Raw genomic sequence first — 20,425 nt, forward strand, 5'->3', positions numbered from 1 at the left:
AATAAGGGTAATTTACTTAACTTTCCCCATGGGCTTCAGTTAGAGTAGCTGTGAGGTTTCAATTATTTCTTAACCCCTGTTTCACTTGAAGGCCCCAGTCATCCCTGCCTGTAGCTGACATGGTTGAAAAACAAGTGAACAATTAATAAAGACCATACACAAACAGGCTCCTAGAATAGATTCTGTTACCTTGAGGTTTCACTCAAAGCAGCCAACTGAAGTAATGCAGTTAACATAAGTTCAATCACAAAGGCTGGTCTGATATAGGGGAGGTAATCAGGAAGGTGATAGAGTCCAGGTGAGTGTCATGAGGCGCAGGTGCGCGTAACGATGGTGTCAGGTGTACGCAATGATGAGACAACTGGCAACAACGAGGAGGAGTGGGAGTAGACATGACAACTATGTGGCTGGGACATTTCTGCTGGAATGGAAAAATGATCAGTCTAGGGTAAGTATTGCAATTAGCTACAGTATATGGTTGTACTTCTGATTCTAAAGAGGAAAGTTACAACCCTTAACCATGAGGTCACTGAGAAGGACCAACAGCAATAGGGGATCCTCTGAAAAAGCCTGAGATGTACTGGCCAGCAGACTACGATTTCCTCCAGCCCCGGTAACATTCAGGTCCTAAATCTGTGGCATGCAATGTTTAGAAATGCAAAATTTCACTGCTGTGTCAGGCTAATTTGGCACATTGTCTCCTATTCCAGTCTGAAAAGTACTAGCCTGATTTCCATCCCTGCTGACATGCATAACTGACTTCACACATATTAGCCATGTACAACAGATGCACTCCTGGAACAAAGGCATTTGTTTTGAATGGGAAAACATTGAGCCCACAAGTCCTTTGTGAGCTAGCCAGTTAACTTTTGCTCACCTTTCGTGTAGTCAAACTTTGCCATGTGGTAACATGCTAGCTAATGTTAGCCCACCAGGGCAGGAATATTTAGGTAATGTTTAGCTAGGTAGTTACATTAGCTCATCATTCGTGTAGTCAAAGTTTCCCCCAGACACCACGGATGGTGACATGCTAACTAGTCCACCAGGGCAGGAATATTTAACGTTAGCGCTAACATGCTATCGAATATGCCTATTGGGAAAGTCCGACTACCCCATGGTGAGATAGAGTACAACATTAGCTAATGTAGCCAACTAGCCAACCAAGGTACCTAACTTGCTAGCCCACCAGGCGATATTTAGCTAGCTGTATCCCTATCAATTATTTACACAAACAAAGGCTATCATTTACTTGTTAGGTTACTTAAAGCTTGTCGATGAGAGTTTGCATGGAGAAATGTGGAGTTTTTTTCCCCACCCTGCACCTTGAGTGATTACATCAAAGCTTGGGACAGGATGTGTAGTTCTGTATGATAGCTACATTAGCGGCTAATTAGTATTACTTTTTTTGGGGGGGGGGGCAATTACAGGCAAATGTATTGTTAAAAGTTTCCTTGCCCGAGAGAGATTTGCATGGTTATCAAAACATCAAGCCAGAGTAAGCCTACACGAAACACAGACCTTAAATGCAGTAGTTCTAAAATCCCCTATGGAAAAATGAATGGTGGAAAAATGATTGGAACCATTTCTGGGTTTTACCGCTAGGTTTTATGGGTATTATGACTCATACTGTGGTACTCAATAAGAGTTTGGTAGCAGCAGATGTGTGTGCGTGGATGTAGTGCATGTCTGTGGTGGGTGGTAGTGTGAGTTGAGTGCATGTGTGCTAATTTGCTGAGAATCAGAGCAGGTTGTCAGTCCAGTTCAAGTGTTCAGCAGTCTGATGGCTTGTAGATAGAAACTCTCTGAGCCTGGTGTTATGAGACCTTGTGCTTCGATAGGGGCTGGGGTTTACAAGTTGCATAAGTTAACAAAGGTGTGGCAAGTGTTCTATTATGAAATGTTGGTGAGATCAAAGATTAACAGGAGGAGACAGTATTGGCATCAGCTTTCATGTTGCTCATTATGGTTACTAGGTTACTATACTACTAGGCTACTGTACTTCTACCAGAGAGCATTTCTATGAAACTCCCTTGCGTATTGGGCTAAAACTGTCTGGACACCACAAAAACCAAATGCAGAGGTTTGTCTAGGTAGTCTGAGCCCAGGCTTATTTGTATGGTAAATGGTCGACATATCGGTACTGCTTTTAACTATTAGTTATTGTTGGCAAAAATTTTAAAGGTCCAATGCAGCTGTTTTTATCTCAATATAAAATAATTTCTGGGTAACAGTTAAGTACCTTACTGCTATTGTTTTCAATTGAAATATTACACAAAAGAAACGACAATAGCACAGCAAAGAGCAATTTCTCAAGCAATAATTTTGCTAGGACTGTCGGGGAATGGTATGAGCGTGAAGGACAGAACTATGAACTAGACTGGCCAGCAAAACACCAAGTTGAGGACTTGTGAGGCATCTGTTTCTCAAACTAGACACTCTAATGTACTTGTCCTCTTGCTCAGTTGTGCACCGGGACCTCCCACACCTTTCTATTCTGGTTAGAGACAGTTTGTGCTGTTCTGTGAAGGGAGTAGTACACAGCGTTCTACGAGATCTTCAGATTCTTGGCAATTTCGTGCATGGAATAGCCTTAATTTCTTAGAACAAGAATAGAGTGACGAGTTTCAGAAGAAAGTTCTTTGTTTCTGGCCATTTTGAGCCTGTAATCGCTCCAGATACTCAACTAGTCTAAAGAAGGTCAGTTTTATTACTTCTTTAATCAGGACAACAGTTTTCAGCTGTGCTAACATAATTGCAAAAGGGTTTTCTAATGATCAATTAGCCTTTTTTAAAATGATAAACTTGGATTAGTTAACACAACGTGCCATTGGAACACAGGAGTGATAGTTGCTGATAATGGGCCTCTGTACGCCTATGTAGATATTCCATTCAAAATCAGCCATTTCCAGCTACAATAGTCATTTACAACATTAACAATGTCTACACTGTATTTCTGATCAATTTGATGTTATTTTAATAGACAAACAAATAGTTTTTTTCTTTCAGAAACAAGGACATTTCTAAGTGACCCCAAACCTTTGAACAGTAGTGTAGGTAGGGGTAAAGTGGCTATGTATAGATAATAAACTGCAAGTAGCAGCAGTGTAAAAACAAAGGGGGAGGGGGGCAATGCAAATGGTCCAGGTGGCCATTTGATTAATTGTTCCGCAGTCTCATGGCTTGGGGGTAGAAGCTGTTAAGGAGCCTTTTGGACCAAGACTTGGTGCTCTGGTACCGCTTGCCGTGCAGTAGCAGAGAGAACAGTCTATGACTGGAGTCTGTGACTGGAGTCCTTGACCATTTTTGGAGCCTTCCTCTGATATCACCTAGTATAAAGGTCCTGGAGGGCAGGAAGCTTGGCCCCAGTGATGTACTGGGCTGTACGCACTACCCTCTGTAGCTCCTTATGGTCAGACGCTGAGCAGTTGCCATAACAGGCGGTTATGTAACTGGTCAGGGTGCTCTCGATGGTGCAGCTGTAGAACTTTTTGAGGATCTGGGGACCAATGCCAAATATTTTCAGTCTCCTGAGGGGGATAAGGTGTTGTCGTGCCCTCTTCACAACTGTCTTGGTGTGTTTGGACCATGATAGTTTGTTGGTGATGTGGACACCAAGGAACTTGAAAATCTCGACCCGCTCCACAACAGCCCTGTCGATGTGAATAGGGGGCTTGTTCGGGCCCTCCTTTTCCTGTAGTCCACGATCATCTAATTTGTCTTGCTCACATTGAGAGATTGTTGTCCTTGTACCACGATGCCAGGTCTCTGATCTCATCCCAATAGGCTGTCTCATCGTTGTTGGTGATCAGGCCTACCACCGTTGTCGTCAGCAAACTTAATGATGTTGTTGTGTGTGTGGCCACGCAGTTGTGGGCGAACAGGGAGTACAGGAGGGGACCCCCGTGTTGAGGATCAGTGTGGCAGATGTGTTGTTGCCTATCCTTACCACCTGGGGGTGGCCCGTCAGGATCCAGTTGTAGAGGGAGGTGTTAAGTCCCAGGCTTGTTGGAGTAGTGATGAGCTTTGTGGGCATTATGGTGTTGAACACTGAGCTGTAGTCAATGAACAGCATTCTCACATAGGTGTTCCTTTTGTCCAGGTGGGATAGGGTCGTGCAATTTGAGATTGTGTCATCTGTTGGGGTGGTATGCGAATTGGAGTGGGTCTAGGGTGTCCGGGAGGAGGCTGTTGTGAGCCATGACCAGCCTTTCAAAGCACTTCATGGCTACTGACGTGAGTGCGACGGGGCGGTAATCATTTAGGCAGGTTACCGTCGATTTCTTGGGCACAGGGACTATGGTGGTCTGCTTGAAACATGTAGGTATTACAGACTCGGTCATGGAGAGGTTGAAAATGTCAGTGTAGACACTTGCCAATTGGTCCGCGCATGCTCTGAGTACACGTCCTGTTAATCTGTCTGACTCCGCAGCCTTGTGAATGTTGACCTGTTTAAAGGCCTTGCTCCCATCGGCTACAGACAGCGTGATCGCACAGTCATCCGGAACAGCTGGTGCTCTCACTTGAGCATAAAAGGCAATTAGCCCATCTGGTAGACTCGCATCACTGGGCAGCAGGTGGCTGGATTTTCCTTTGTAGTCCGTAATAGTTTGCGAGCTCTGCCATATCCGACGAGTGTCAGAGCCAGTATAGTATGATTCAATGTTAGTCCTGTATTGACACTTTTCCTGTTTGATGGTTCATCTGAGGGCATAGCGGGACTTCTTATAAGCGTCCGGATTAGTGTCCCGCTCTTTGAAAGAGGCAGCTCTAGCCTTTAGCTCGGTGTTGGTGTTGCCTGTGATCCATGACTTCTGGTTGGGATATGTACGTATGGTCACTGTGGGGACGATGTCATCAATGAACTTATTGATGAAGCTGAGGTGGTATACTCCTCAAGGGGCGGCAGGTAGCCTAGTGGTTAGTGTTGGACTAGTAACTGAAAGGTTGCAAGATCGAATCCCCGAGCTGACAAGGTAAAAATCTGTTGTTCTGCCCCTGAACAAGGCAATTAACGCAATGTTCCTAGGCCGTCATTGAAAATAAGAATTAGTTCTTAACTGACCTGCCTAGTTAATTAAAGATAAAATAAAATACTCCAACTGTGGTGGGAAAAAGTACTCAATAGTCATACTTGAGTAAAAGTAACGATACCTTAATAGAAAATGACTCAAGTAAAAGTCACGCAATAGTAGTAAAGTAGTAAAATATTACTTGAGTAAAAGTCTATGTATTCGGGTTTTAAATATACTTAAGTATCAAAGTAAATAAAATTGCTAAAATGTACTTAAGTATCAAAAGTATAAATCATTTCAACTCCCCTTATATTAAGCAAACCAGAGAGCACAATTTTTATTGAGGGATATCCAGGGGAACACTCCAACACTAATTTACAATCGAAGCATTTGTGTTTAGTGAGTCCGCCAGATCAGAGGCTGTAGGGATGACCAGGGATGTTCTCTTGATAAGTGTGTGAATTGGACCACTTTCCTATCAAAATGTAATGAGTACTTTTGGGTGTGAGGGAAAATGTATGGAGTAGAAAGTGCATTATTTCTTTAGGAATGTAGTTTAGTAAAAGTTGCCAAAAATATAAATAGCAAAGTACAGATACCAAAAAAACCCGACTTAAGTAGTACTTTAAAGTATTTTTACTTAAGAACTTTACGCCACTGTTCCTCAATGCCATTGGATGAATCTCGGCACATATTCCAGTCTGTGCTAGCAAAACAGTCCTGTAGCATAGCATCCGCGTCATCTAACCGCTTCCGTATTAAGTGTGTCACTGAGTCACCTGCTTTAGTTTTTGCTTGTAAGCAGGAATCAGGAGGATAGAATTAAGGTCAGATTTGCCAAATGGGGGGTGATGGATAGCGTTGTACGCATCTGTGTGTGGAGTAAAGGTGATCTAGAGTTTTTTGTTTATTTTTCTCCTCCTCTGGTTGCACATGTGACATTCTGGTAGAAATTAGGTAAAGTGGATTTCATTTTCCCTGCATTATAATGTCCCCGGTCACTAGGAGCACTGCTTCTGGATGAGCATTTTCTTGTTTGCTTATGGCTTTAAAAGCTTGTTGAGTGCGGTCTTTGTGCAAGCGTCGGTTTGTGGAGGTAAATAGACAGCTACGAAAAATATAAAACTCTCTTGGTATATTGTGTGGTCTACAGCTTATCATGAGGTACTCTACCTCAGGCAAGAAATACCTCGAGACTACCTTAATATTAAACATCGCGCACCAGCTGTTATTGACAAATAAACACACACCCCCACACCTTGTCTTACCGAACGTAGCTGTTCTGTCTTGCAGATGCACGGAAAAACCAGACAACTGTATATTATCCGTGTTGTCGTTCAGCAACCACTCTGTAAAATACAAGATATTACAGTTTTTAATGTCCCGTTGGTAGGATAGTCTCGAACCGAGCTCATCCAGTTTATTCTCCAGTGATTGCACATTGGCCAATAGAATGATGGTAGAAGCGGGTTACCCACTCACTGACGAATTCTCACAAGGCACCCTGACCTGAGGCCCCTGTATTTACTTATTTTCTTCATGCGAATGATGAGGATTTGGCCTTTGTCCGGGAGCAACATTATATCCTTTGGGTCAGACTCATTAAAGAAAAAATATTTGTCCCTTTCGAGGTGAGTAATCGCTCTTCTGCTATCCAGAAGCTCTTTTTGGTCATAAGAGACGGTAGCATAAACATGATGTACAAAATAAGCTACAAACAACACGGAAAAACACACAAAATAGCACAATTGCTTAGTAGGCCATAAAACGGCATCCATCCCCTCCAGTGCCATTCTTCCAACCTCATAGTGTGGATATATTTAACACAGTCATGTTTTTGACTGCACTGGGCCTTTAAATATGGATGACGCTAACTTCATATGTATTGGTGCTGAGGCTGCAGGTCTACCAAGAACCAAGCGCAGGGAACAGGAGGGGTGATGGTGACGTCACGGTTGAGGGACGGGAAGGAAAAGGGACGGAGGATAAAGAAGGGAGATGACTGCATCTAAGGAAAAAACAAACACATTTCTCTCATCCAACGTAAATATTCTAAATCATAAATATGATTGACTTGTTTACCAACAGAGAAAACTGAAATAAATGACAGAGAAACGGTGATAAGGTAATTTATTTAACGTTTCAATTTGCACGCTCTGCCCCGTCTAAGACCATGTGTTAATTCGATTGTATAATCTTCACCTTGACTCGAGAACAAAAATGTTTTCAAGTCAACGAGCATAACGTCGATGACAATTGGAAAATAAATGATGACAAACCAGACCTATCAAGCCGTAGTCACATGCCAAACATGTTTAATGTTTAAGGACGTGTGTTTCACAAATAAATAATGTGTAGCCTTGCATGTTAAAACGTATTATTTGAGACGATTTGTGCCAATGGCTTTTTATAGCACCTACGCATCCGATTAGCTTGTAACATGGGCAAAATACACCCATAAAAAAAATCTAAACGGAAAAAGAGACGATGCCGCATACCACACTGCTGTACTAGAGCACATGGGTTTTGTGCACATCACCATCAACATGCACATTTGTTGCAGTGCGTCTTGCCCATGAGGAGTATAGTGCCATCATAGGCTGGCAGTGGCCTTACCGCCGGTTACCTTGGTGTCTACTATTCCTCTCCTGTTTTACAGTACTAGCCATATGAGCAGATGTTACCTTGAGTGTCCTCTAAAAGTAGCTTGCCAAGCTACTAATACTTTATGGATGTAATTACTGCAATTCTGTTATTGATTTGCCTCCTTACATCCTTCCAGTAAAGTCTTCCTCCTCATACAATGGTACATTTATCTTTTGGACTTTAATGTGATTGCATTTTGATCTATGAATGAGAATCTCCTAGTGTGTCCAGAGTAAACTGGGCCCAGCAGAGTGATGTCATCTCCAGGAATGGGCACCCCCAGTGACCCCCTGTTGGCCAGCCCAGGAGGGAGGTCATCAGAGAGGTCATTGGGTGCCACAAATGATGGCCTCTGGAGGAGCTCCATGCCCAAGACTGTCAGCTTCCCATCGTCTACCACACGCCTCCTGAGTCACCGTGCCAACAACTTCCAGAGACACCCGAAGCGGCGGAAGCTTATAAGACCGTCCCCACCCCCCCCGCCCAACACCCCCTGCCCCCTAGATCAGCTGGACCTCAGTGAGATGCCCCCTCGCCGCACCTTCCCTGAGCTGCTCTTCAACGGCTGTGTCCTGTTTGGCATTGAGTTCAGCTACGCCATGGAGACGGCCTATGTCACCCCTGTCCTGCTACAGATGGGTCTGCCCGAAGAGTTCTACAGCCTGGTGTGGTTCATCAGTCCTATATTGGGTAATGAAGTGGCAGGGAGAGATGAAGTAGATACAGAAAGTCCTGTTTGATTAGATAAAGATAATGCATAACTGTGCTTTGAATAGTAGAGTTAGATTATATTGCTGTTCCCATCAGCATTGCCCATTTGAGTGCCACTAAATCCTTCTAATTTCTCCTCATGGTTTTTAGGATTCCTGGTCCAGCCTCTCCTAGGAGCTTGGAGTGATCGTTGTACATCCCACTTTGGCCGTCGGAGACCGTTTATTTTAGCCTTGGCTATTGGTAAGGAATATTCTGTATTGCAAGGCTCTCCCTCCTCTGGTGAAACTCTGTTCCTGTTTTTAACTAATATTGTAGTCCTGAAGTGGAGTTCTCTGTTTTAACTTTATAGGAGCTCTGCTTGGTTTGACAATGGTGCTGAATGGGCGAGACATTGGAGCTGCGGTGGCAGACACAGCAACCAATCACAAGTGGGGCATCATACTAACTATTTGTGGAGTGGTTCTGATGGACTTCTGTGCGGACTCGGCAGATAATCCCAGCCACGCCTACATGATGGACGTGTGCCTGCCAGAGGACCAGGACCGTGGCCTCAATATTCACGCACTGCTGGCAGGTTAGAGAGCACTGTATGCACTAACTACTGGTCACTAGAACGCTATACACTACTGGCTGGCTATAACACTCACCACTGGTAGGTGAGACAGTAAAATGTACATATAAAACACTTCTGACAATGTAGAGTTAAACATAACATATAAAATAAGTTTAAGATGTGATAGCATAATCAATGTCACTGATATGATGACCAGTTCTATGATGATTATGTCCCACTCAATCTATGCAGGCCTGGGTGGTGGATTCGGGTACATCGTGGGTGGAATTAACTGGGACCACACTGAGTTTGGGAGGTCAATGGGAGGTCAACTTCGAGTCATCTACATGTTCACCAGTGTCACATTAGTCATTGCCACGTGCATGACCCTCAACAGCATCCCCGAGCGGCCCCTGCCAAAGACACAGCCTCAGAAGAACTCTAAAAACTCTCTAAAGAGCCCCATCCTCCCTCTGCCTCCCTCTCCCCCCGTCCCTCCGGGGGCAAGCCTGGGATTGGAGGAGGAAGAGGCAGAGGAGAGGCTTTATAGCTACCAGTTCTCTGAACCCTGCCCCTCAAACCCTAACCCCATGGCACACTCCTGTAGTGCCAATGCACGCCTCTGTGCCGGCCTCACCAGCCCCATCTCCCCCCTCAGCCCCCTTACTCCTAAATATGGCAGCTTTATCAGTCGGGATAACTCTCTCACTGGCATCAATGAGTTCGCCTCATCCCTGGGAACCTCCTATATAGACAGTGTGCTCATCGACTGCTACACCGGACAGCCATCTCCACAGCCCCTTGACCAGGACACTGCAGCCCGACCACTGCCTCCAGGGGACACCCCACCTCCCCAGGGATCTCAACCTGGAACTGGGTCACAGTCTGGAGCAGTAGCCCAGGCTGGAGCACTAACCGTGGCTGGGACAGCAGCCCTGGCTGGGGCAGGATCCCAGGCCGGGGCTCAGGCCGGGGAGGCTCAGATGGAGGCAGGGTCCCATCGAGGTTCGTCCGCTGGTATCCTGAAGCGCCCTCAGAGCCTTGCGCTTGTGGAGGAGCCAATGGTGATCCAGAGTGAAGGGCTGGAAAATGGCCGCAGAAGAACCGTGACCTTCAGTCAGCAGGTCAGCCTGGAGTTTAATTCCTCTGATTAGTTTAACAAATCATCATGTTGAGATAATTAATGTTTCTGATTCTTCTTCCTCCTGTAATAAAGGTGGCAAACATTCTGCTGAATGGGGTGCGCTATGAGAGTGACCTGAGTGAAAATGTGGAGACAGCAGATTCACAGATGTCAATGAGGCTACTGTGTATCGCCATCTACAGGATGCCTCCGTCACTGCGCAGCCTATGCACTAACCATTTCTTGGGTGAGAGTCTTGTCACTCATGTGCTTGTGTTTTATTGTCTGTACGCCCACTAAGGTTGCGGTGACATCATCACTGATGATTTTAACCTATCTGTACTCCAGTGGAAGCTGTGTGAGTATGTCTATGTAAACATGAGCCATCTGCCACCCTGTCTTGATCCTATAGGTTGGCTGTCCTTTGAGGGCATGCTGCTGTTCTACACTGACTTCATGGGGGAGGTAGTGTTTGAGGGAGACCCCAGAGCACCCCATGACTCTGAGGCCTACCAACGCTACAATGCTGGGGTCAGCATGGGCTGCTGGGGCATGTGCATCTATGCATTCAGTGCTGCCTTTTACTCAGGTGAGTCCTACGCACACACACCAGTACACTCATAAACAAAAAAAGAAAAACACATTTTTAAATACTTTATTTGAATCCACAAATCACATTACTTTCAAGAAGGATTCAAACATTTCAAAGGTCTTTGTATGCATGGACACTTAAGGATACAGAAAACACCCTGTTTTCCAAACAGCTATGCTGCCTATTACAGCTGAAAAAGAACCATACCTAGCCAGTTACTTTGCTTAAGTCTTAGGTAGGCCTGCAAAATGGAGGCCAAGTACTGTGAGCCTATATACATTGCAGAGACTGCCAAATATCAGTGATACTAACTGTCCGAGGCCACTGTCCGTGGCCAGTGGGACCTTATGGACTGACGGAGGAAGGAGGAAGGCTCTGGCTAACTGCCGCATCGTCACTGTTGAGCATGTTCAGCGGATTATTCAGTCTGGTAGCAAGTGTAAATCCACTCAACATTCCACACTCACAAAAACACAGAAATAGAACACACACCTCACACAACAGCCATCATTTAGATTCTTTATCAGATATAGTTGTTTTACAGGCTTTCCCCTTCTGTTATCTTCCTCTCCTCTTGTTTCTATTCATAGCCATACTGGAGAAGCTGGAGGAGCGTTTTTCCCTCCGCTCTCTCTATTTCTTTGCCTACCTGGCGTTTGGCCTTGGCACGGGCCTTGCTACACTCTCCACCAACCTCTATGTGGTGCTGTCGCTCTGTGTCACCTACGGGGTGCTCTTCTCCTCTCTGTGCACACTGCCTTACTCTCTGCTGTGTGAATACTACCAGAGCCCACAGGTTAGTGAATATGAATGGGTATACACTGAATACAACACAGAAATGTGAACATATTATATAATGTTCTGAATTGGGTTTTTGTGAAAGTATTTTATACAGTACTGGTCAAGTGTTTTGATATAGCACAGTACTGTGTCTTTATAGATTTATTTGTAAAAATGTGTTTGTTGTAAAAGTGTTCACAGTATCAATCATACATGTGCCATCTCTCTCCGTTTGTGTAGTTCTGTGGCTCGTCAGAGGAAGGGACCAGGAGAGGGATGGGGGTGGACATCTCTCTGCTCAGCTGCCAGTACTTCCTAGCTCAGATCATAGTCTCCGTGGCGATGGGACCTCTGACCTCGCTGGTGGGCGGGGCCCAGGGAGTGATGTACTTTTCTAGCGCGATGTCATTCGTGGGCTGTCTGTACTCCTCCCTCTGCGTGGTGTACCACCTGCCCCCCCCTGAGGGTGAGCCTTCCGAAAGTGAGGCCCAGCCACTACTGGTGCACATTTAGACCCCCCCCCCCCCCCCCCTTGTCTCACACTGCACTACACACTATCACACTGCAGCCTTCTGTCACAACGCACACCGCGTATAGCCTACACACTCTGTCTCTCTGCAAAGCACATACAGTACTGTACTCTCTCGCACTACTTAGCATAGCTCCTCTTAGAGCTTAGACTGACAGAGGCCACTGTTCTGCGGCGTCAGTGTGTTATAGTGTGTCCATGTATTTCTCTCCCATAATTTCCACTAAAAAGCGGCACTTATGTTAATTTTGTGCGTGCCTAAATAATTACGGCCCTACAGCTCCTATTCCCCAGGACATCAGGAAAAAAATGTAACAATCTTTGAAGGGGTTAATTGTTTTGGCCTCGCCTAATATATGCATGCGCTGTAGCCTCAATGCCCTGCATCTTCTGTTTTGGTCTGATGTCCGAGGGAATGTCTACCTGCCTGTTTCTCTGTCAGCACACTATCATCCCACTGTAGGCAGGCTTAGGGACTGTCTGAATGTGTCACCAATGACCTTTTGCTTGAAGCCCTGAATTCATGTAAGCACAGTAGCATATCTACAGTACATTTACACACACATGCAAGCCATAGGACCACCCTCACTCAATGTAGTTTGTACTATGTGAACAATAAAGAGCCAAACTGTGCCTCTGAGGTTTTACATCTTTCACACAAGGCACTCAGATTATTATGGTCATTATTTATTACCATTTTGACTTGACACTCACTAATGCGTTTACAAACATACACACAGAGATGGACCCTTTACTAAGCCATGGACATCACTCTGTCCTGTCACCTTGCTCCTGGCGTGACTGTTGTAATGACAGTGATTCTTGTCATTACCAGGAAGAGAAGTTGAAACTGGGGTGTGATTCGGCATTCCATCGGAAACCGAACAAAAAAGAAGAACAACAAATCTGTTGTTTTGGTGGCGAGAAAGAATTCAGGAAGATGCATGTGAACTATACTTAAGATGGCGCTGGACAACTTTGAGAGGGAAGACTTTTGGGTTCATATTTGCCAACAGCAAGTGCTTATTTTCACCGCTAAGGCGCATGCTTTAGTTAAGGTTTAGGCTTGTTTCACCACACGACCCAAACTGGCTCACTGGTGACCCTCTCACATTTGGGTTAGTTATCCAGTCTCATCACACGCTGCTGCATTTATTCACTCAATTCATTTGATTATAAACAGCTCAAATAACATTTCATGTAATCAGCCAATTATAAAACATTGGTGAAATCATAATTACTTTTCAATTGAGAAAATCTATGACAGGCTAAAAAAACTTGCTCGCCATTGCTTACCTTGAACATCACTTAGTTGACACCGAGACTGTTTCGGGGCATTTTTTTTAATGAATTGTTATCAATAACTCATGCCTGCGTTCAGCTTCATTTGTAAGTTTCACTAAAATGCCCACCACCGTGAAACACCCCACTGTCATGAGTCATCTAGAGCTGATGCCTCAGCGGAATGTTGATCAGGGTCTACCACTAAAGCCTCCATAACAGACTGAACACGTGCCATGATGATGTCATGTTTCTGACTGGTTTCTTTTGAGAAAACAGCAACTGTATGGATCATCATGCTGTTGCAACTTGCTTCAATTCAACACAACATTTCTAGTATTTTACAATAAAGTGTTTTCTGATGTTCTTCATCCTTAATTCCAATATTAACTGTATTACTGTAACAGCTACTTTAGGGTTGAGTTCAATTAAAATGATAATTTTTACTTTTTGGGCTATTGTCCTTTTTTATTAAGCTCACTATCATAGAACTTCACACATCTTAGAGGTCTCCTCTATGCAGATAATTATGCATATGTGTACTTTAGGCTTAATTTCCTTTTAAAATATTGGTATTAGATTTACAGCTATGTAATCTTCATAACTGGTCATTATCAGAAAACCTCTATCCACATGGGGGTTCTATCAAATAAAAACGATTCTCAAAAATCAATTCTACCCTGAATTGACCTACAGTACCAGTTTACACCACTAGATGGGTCTAAACTGCAACAACTTCAATTGATTGACGTGTAGTGTAGTTCTATGGAGAAAAAAAAGTAGCCAAAATCCAGATGACAAGAATCACCCCTTTCCCAGTTACAAAATCATCTTGGGAATTACTCCCATCCATATTCAGTCTTATGCCTTAAGTCAACTGACATCAGATACTTTACATGGCTAGGACTGTTTTAACTGAAAGCATCCCTTATTTCATTGTTAACACTAGTGTTAGGCACAATTGTAATTTGGTGTTAACAAGTGTAAAGCATCTTACATGGCAATTCCACCACTAACCTCATTTTCATTATCTCCAGCACAATACCAGTGTCTACATGTGTTTAACAGCGCATTACTGTTTTGTAGAAAAAAGTTACAAAATTCGACCCGATAAAGTTAAAGCAATGATTTTTAAAACCCTGAGATTCGTAGTGACGTGGGGAGTAAGAAAATATCCTCTATGGCTAGAAACTCGTGGCAGGGTTTGACATTTACATTTTTTACTTTGAAATCTACCCTGCGATGTCACCGAGAAGCGCTTTTTAGGCCCTTAACCGCAGACCATGGAGACACTAGTATGGCACTGGAGATCAAGAATAAGAGGTTGAAAAGTGGCAGAATTGCCCTTTAAACAGAGGTGAAATATCCAGCACATTTAACTACAGCGTATGCAAAAACAAAACACCATGGTTAAAAAGACAAGACTGACTTATTTAATCATCAACAACCAGAATATACAAAGCAGTGGCCAAAGCAATCATGAAATATAACTGCACTAGAAGAGAAAGAACACTAGGTTGGGAATGTTGTTCTGATAAAGACCATTGTAGACAATTTGAGTCAACCAGACAAAAAATAACTGAAAATAAAACAGAAAAACAGTATCTTGGGTACAAACTTGTTTTAAAATGCATACAAAACATATGACCAACGCCTTAAGAATTAACAGGGGGTAATTAACATTGCAGAAGCCAGACCCCTAAACAGGATCAAGCCATCTTTGATCACGGAGGTGTTATTTTATTTGTGCCATTGTTGTGTTAACAGATCAGTCAGACAAAGGATTAACTACTAGCAGCAGCACTAAACAAAAGGTATTAAAAAAGCCTGAACTAATAATGCTAACAATAGTCCATTAGCCCCTGCTTAAAACTTATCTTTGGTCTTTAGTGAGTCTGAGGTCACCTTGAAAATGTGGAGAAGGGTGCAGCTGCCTGCCTGAATCAACTGGTCAGCAGTAACAACGTAGAGAATGTGCTTAACTCATACAGACACAAACTAACATACTGATAAAACAGCATGGATCCTATTTGCACAAGTTTTTTTTGCGTAAGAAACCAATAAATAACATCTTATAAAAAAAGGGAGGAGGCCACTATGTTTAAGGACTCCAGTGCAATGTAATATCTTGGGGGCAAACAAAATCTGTAAAACATACATAAAGCACAAGCTCTACAAGGTGAAGTTGACAACGTCATGTAGACAGAGCTGCGGAAGGGTACAGGCGGAGTGTTCTAGGCCTCCACTTCAGCTTCCTTTGAGTCATCGTTTTCTGTTTTCTGTTTTTTTGTTTCCCCTTGTTCCTGAGGGCAAACATAAACATTTTTTAAGTGAGGAGAGAACTTAGTGGCCAGATATAAAACAGTAATAAAGATGGCTCAACTTTTACTGAGACTATTGTATATTGACGGTTTTAAAATCGGACAAAACTGTACCTCCTCCTCAGCTGGGCGCTTCACAGGGTGGTCAACCTCCTCATCAGCAGCTTCTTCTGCATCTTCTTCTGCATCCTCTCCCTCTCCTGCAATCACATTCATATATGAAGTAAAAACATGGGCTTCAAGCACCTCACATGTATCAAATAACCATTAAACATTCATTTTTTTTATCCAGCTGTTAGTCCAAAGAGGGACATGAATTTACCATCCTCTTCAACCTCTGGAGTTACTTCAGAATGAATTGCACCATTTGTCTTCTCCTTTGCACCATTTGTCTCCTCTGCACCATTTGTGTGCTAGAGGGAAGGAATCAAATAATGACAAACTTTAATATTTCACATAAATGTGGGTTAATTGTATGCATGAGTGATAAGGAATTTCTTTGAGAAAAGTATTCTGAAAAAGTTAACCCAAGAGTACCAGCCAACACGCTTCAGAGTTAAAACAGGGCACATGTTGCAGTTTATACTTAATTCCCCCTGAGAATAAGGAAAGGGAATGCAATGACGTCCAACACATGTCTTAAGAAACATTTGTGCCATTTCACAAAATAAACAAAGAGTAGGGAGTGGGGGTGGGGTAGTTGGGGCTGAGTCTAGAGACACCTGTATGATGATGGCGCCAAGACAAAAGGCCATGAGGCTCCCAAGGAAATAAACTTCGGCATCAACTCACTGTTTCATTGCCAGGTACGTCCCCACTGCCGTTCTCCTTCTTCTCCACCATCACCTCCTCGGTAACCTCTTTCTTCTCTTTAAGCTCCTAAAAATATGTTATTCTTGGTTGTCTCACTGACACAACTGAAGCATGTCCACCACGATGTGGCCATATACTCGTCGCCATCTTTAATTCGGATGGTTAAAATTGTAGTAACCTTTCTACATATCTCCAGTATTTACTAGCGGCGCATGCCCGACCACTGCCAAAGTGCACACAACGGAAGGCATCGGGAACTAGCATCGCTGTTCCCTACGAGAAAGATAAGCGTGCACACTCCTCTCGCACTGTGAAAGATTAACGTTATCCCTTCCCGCCATCGCGCAACAGTGTAGCTCGAGCGCATTCAATTTGAGGTGCTTTTTAGCTAACGTTTACTAACTAGTAATAACTTAAACTTGCTACAGTAGCCACATTGCAAATGTGACGATAAAACTAGCTGGTTAGGATAGTTAGTCACAGGCCAAGTCGCCAATAGTTGAAGTTAAATGTCACGTGCTGAAGTACAGTGAAAGTTCTTTCTTGCAAAATCAAAACAACGCAGTAATCAATGTAGTACTACTAATGGAGCTAAAGAAAGTTATTGAATAGGTTAAAAAGCTAACTAAATGTTTGAGAAGTACATACTATGTTTCAGCCATTGACAGTGACTAACATTAATGTTAGCTAGCTACTTGGTTATTATTACACGGCTGGCTACTGTAGCTTGCTATTACAGCTCAAGTTAGCTAGCTGGTAATGCAGGCTTAGCTGAAGAGTAAAGTTGTTAGCTAGTCAAATTAATCAAACTCACCTTTGCTGAAATCTCGGTGGTTGTGGTCGTCTCTACTGCGGTATCAGCCATAGCTAGTTTAATTTAAGGGTATAATATACTTCCGAAATAAATACTTAGTTTGATGTGTATGGCAGTGATATAAGCCTGTTTCAATGACACGCTGAGGAGAGAGTTATGAACACCAGCGACATCTGTTAGGCTCAACTGTAGTCCATTAGTTAGAATGAAGACCGTCGATCTAAAACGTAATTGGACAATCTAAAGTAACAAACACGCTAAAGCGGTTCTTATTGGACAGATTGTTGTCAATCTTCCGAATTTGAGCCCGATTATCAAGCTCCTCCCAGCTGTCCTTCTCCTAATTGGTTGAAAATGTAAAGCGTGCAGTCTGATGTAAAGCAGAAAGAAAGTGTTCATGTGATAACATTAAATTATTTAAATTGAAAGTATTTTAGGGATATTAACATTGTTATTTTCTCTCATGAATTACATTTGACATATTAATGGTGTTTAATGTAAGCAATAGCCTATTCTAAGAACGTGCTTGAAGTGCGCGTTGATGAATGCAGTTCCTTTGTGTGACTGCAAGCATTCCCTACATTCAAAAACAACAATCTTTTTTATCATTAATGCTGTTGCCAATTGTAGTTCTTTCTTGTCTTGATTTTGACATATTTGTATTCAAAACAAGTTGTCCTTGATTTCGTCCATCTAGAAACATGTGTAAAGCCCGGTAGAGACTCTAATCCCTTTGTCTTCAGTGCCTAAGTATCAAATTACAGCACAAAGATGATATGATGTGAAACCATTTACTAACTAAACCACACCTCTTGCCTCGGTTAGACTTCTCTATTTTAAACATGAAGGTCAGGAACACAGTGCCTCGTATGAAAAAAATGAGAAGGAGGCTTTTGTATTTGAATACAATAGCTAGCCTACATAAGCCTATTACAAGCAAGCCAGTAAGCTACCTACACTTATTCGCTGTGTCTGTGACTGTCTGTGTAATATGAAATATCTGAACTGTAAAGCACAAATGGTGATCCATGTGAATGTTAACCATTGCAATTCTTGGGCCAGAGTAATAATTGGGAAACAAGCAGCATGTCTAGTCAAATGCATTTAGAAAGCCCTTCTTACATCAGCTGTTATCTCAAAGTGCTTTACAGGAACCCAGCCTAAAACCCCAAACAGCAAGCAATGCAGGTGTAGAAGCACAGTGGCTAGGAAATACTCACTAGAAAGGCCAGAAACTAGGAAGAAACCTAGAAACGAACCAGGCTATGAGGGGTGGCCAGTCCTCTTCTGGCTGTGCCAGGTGGAGAATATAACAGAACATGGCCAAGATGTTCAAATGTTCATAGATGACCAGCAGGGTCATCTATGAATGATGGGAATCATGGGATCAACTAGGCCTATGTGTTCTTTTCTAAGTTGTTTCGAAACATGTTTCATAAAACTTCTGATTCTGTGTCCCACCAATACTTTATCCGTGTTCAGTAACTTTATGAAACATAACGCAATGGACTACAGGCTGAGGGCTGGTCAGAAATCATTGGTCTGTGTTCTATGGCAGGAAAGTCCACATGCAGTACAATGTCTTTGGTCGTAGGGTCAGCAATTAAGGTGTGGCCGTCTGATTTGAGTCTGACAGACAATGATGGCAGGAAGGAGAATGGGGTGTGAGGGGAGGAGAGTAGGGTGGTCTCCTTTTTTTGTGAATCTGGAGAAACTTTGCTCGGCACATTGGATTACTGCACTTGTATGGACCGTTGGCCACTTCTCTCACTTAACGCTACCAAAGCCTCGGAAGTCATTCAAAAAAAGTAGGCCTAAATGTTTCCTTCACAGATTTGATGTCATGTCCAACATAGATTGTGTCCCATGGCCATGATTGTACAGCATGTCTCTCATCGTTTTGTGGTTCATATTGTACATACAGTGGGGCAAAAAAGTATTTAGTCTGCCACCAATTGTGCAAGTTCTCCCACTTAAAAAGATGAGAGAGGCCTGTCATTTTCATCATAGGTACACTTCAACTATGACAGACAAAATGAGAAAAGAAAATCCAGAAAATCACATTGCACGATTTTTTATGAATTTATTTGCAAATTATGGTGGAAAATAAGTATTTGGTCAATAACAAAAGTTTATCTCAATACTTTGTTATATACCCTTTGTTGGCAATGACAGAGGTCAAACGTTTTCACAAGGTTTTCACACACTGTTGCTGGTATTTTGGCCCATTCCTCCATGCAGATCTCCTCTAGAGCAGTGATGTTTTGGGGCTGTTGCTGGGCAACACAGACTTTCAACTCCTTCCAAAGATTTTCTATGGGGTTGAGATCTGGAGACTGGCTAGGGCACTCCAGGTCCTTGAAATGCTTCTTACGAAGCCACTCCTTCGTTGCCCGGGCGGTGTGTTTGGGATCATTGTCATGCTGAAAGACCCAGCCACGTTTCATCTTCAATGCCCTTGCAGATGGAAGGAGGTTTTCACTCAAAATCTCACCATACATGGCCCCATTCATTCTTTCCTTTACACGGATCAGTTGTCCTGGTCCCTTTGCAGAAAAACAGCCCCAAAGCATGATGTTTCCACCCCCATGCTTCACAGTAGGTATGGTGTTCTTTGGATGCAACTCAGCATTCTTTGTCCTCCAAACACGACGAATTGAGTTTTTACCAAAAAGTTATATTTTGGTTTCATCTGACCATATGACATTCTCCCAATCTTCTTCTGGATCATCCAAATGCTCTCTAGCAAACTTCAGACGGGCCTGGACATGTACTGGCTTAAGCAGGGGGACACGTCTGGCACTGCAGGATTTGAGTCCCTGGCGGCGTAGTGTGTTACTGATGGTAGGCTTTGTTACTTTGGTCCCCAGCTCTCTGCAGGTCATTCACTAGGTCCCCCTCACTGTGGTTCTGGGATTTTTGCTCACCGTTCTTGTGATCATTTTGACCCCACGGGGTGAGATCTTGCGTGGAGCCCCAGATCGAGGGAGATTATCAGTGGTCTTGTATGCTTTCCATTTCCTAATAATTGCTCCCACAGTTGATTTCTTCAAACCAAGCTGCTTACCTATTGCAGATTCAGTCTTTCCAGTCTGGTGCAGGTCTACAATTTTGTTTCTGGTGTCCTTTGACAGCTCTTTGGTCTTGGCCATAGTGGAGTTTGGAGTGTGACTGTTTGAGGTTGTGGACAGGTGTCTTTTATACTGATAACAAGTTCAAACAGGTGCCATTAATACAGGTAACGAGT

The 20,425-nt window shown here is 43.3% G+C and overlaps 2 protein-coding genes across 16 annotated transcripts; one reads left to right on the forward strand and one right to left on the reverse strand.

Annotated features, from left to right (window-relative positions):
- The first annotated feature begins 297 nt into the window (after positions 1-297).
- Positions 298-13,681, forward strand: slc45a1 (solute carrier family 45 member 1). Of its 15 annotated transcripts, none has more exons than XM_021609396.2 (10): positions 455-613; positions 6,916-8,348; positions 8,520-8,612; positions 8,722-8,946; positions 9,178-10,049; positions 10,142-10,295; positions 10,461-10,637; positions 11,231-11,436; positions 11,661-11,886; positions 12,785-13,681. In XM_021609396.2, exons 2-10 carry the CDS (start codon positions 7,913-7,915, stop codon positions 12,808-12,810), a joined length of 2,415 nt encoding a protein of 804 aa, XP_021465071.1. In that variant the 5' UTR covers positions 455-613; positions 6,916-7,912; the 3' UTR covers positions 12,811-13,681. The 15 variants fall into 15 exon arrangements, 13 of the variants coding, with proteins under 13 accessions (XP_021465069.1, XP_036839214.1, XP_036839211.1 ...); XM_021609395.2 differs by having other exon boundaries at positions 11,661-11,901; positions 12,785-13,676; XM_021609391.2 differs by having other exon boundaries at positions 6,916-7,137; positions 7,871-8,348; positions 11,661-13,674.
- Positions 13,682-14,640: 959 nt separating this feature from the next.
- Positions 14,641-17,474, reverse strand: si:ch211-222l21.1 (prothymosin alpha). The gene is made up of 5 exons (XM_021609397.2): positions 17,179-17,474; positions 16,344-16,430; positions 15,874-15,964; positions 15,666-15,751; positions 14,641-15,533 (listed from the first exon to the last, which is right to left on the reverse strand). The coding sequence occupies exons 1-5, from the start codon at positions 17,227-17,229 to the stop codon at positions 15,465-15,467; spliced, it is 384 nt and encodes a 127-aa protein (XP_021465072.1). The 5' UTR covers positions 17,230-17,474; the 3' UTR covers positions 14,641-15,464.
- Positions 17,475-20,425: the final 2,951 nt, after the last annotated feature.

This window comes from Oncorhynchus mykiss, chromosome 7, assembly GCF_013265735.2.
Source record: "Oncorhynchus mykiss isolate Arlee chromosome 7, USDA_OmykA_1.1, whole genome shotgun sequence".
Taxonomy (NCBI): domain Eukaryota; kingdom Metazoa; phylum Chordata; class Actinopteri; order Salmoniformes; family Salmonidae; genus Oncorhynchus; species Oncorhynchus mykiss.

What these genes read in the sequence shown, in the direction of transcription:
- slc45a1 (XM_021609394.2), top strand. Translation starts at nt 7,913, where the DNA reads ATGTCATCTCCAGGAATGGGCACCCCCAGTGACCCCCTGTTGGCCAGC. An exon ending in GTTCATCAGTCCTATATTGG is followed by an intron (nt 8,349 to 8,519) that starts GTAATGAAGTGG and finishes CATGGTTTTTAG; the next exon opens with GATTCCTGGTCCAGCCTCTC. An exon ending in ATGCACTAACCATTTCTTGG is followed by an intron (nt 10,296 to 10,460) that starts GTGAGAGTCTTG and finishes TTGATCCTATAG; the next exon opens with GTTGGCTGTCCTTTGAGGGC.
- si:ch211-222l21.1 (XM_021609397.2), bottom strand. Translation starts at nt 17,229, where the DNA reads ATGGCTGATACCGCAGTAGAGACGACCACAACCACCGAGATTTCAGCA. An exon ending in TCCAGAGGTTGAAGAGGATG is followed by an intron (nt 15,752 to 15,873) that starts GTAAATTCATGT and finishes ATGTGATTGCAG; the next exon opens with GAGAGGGAGAGGATGCAGAA. An exon ending in AGCGCCCAGCTGAGGAGGAG is followed by an intron (nt 15,534 to 15,665) that starts GTACAGTTTTGT and finishes GTTTGCCCTCAG; the next exon opens with GAACAAGGGGAAACAAAAAA.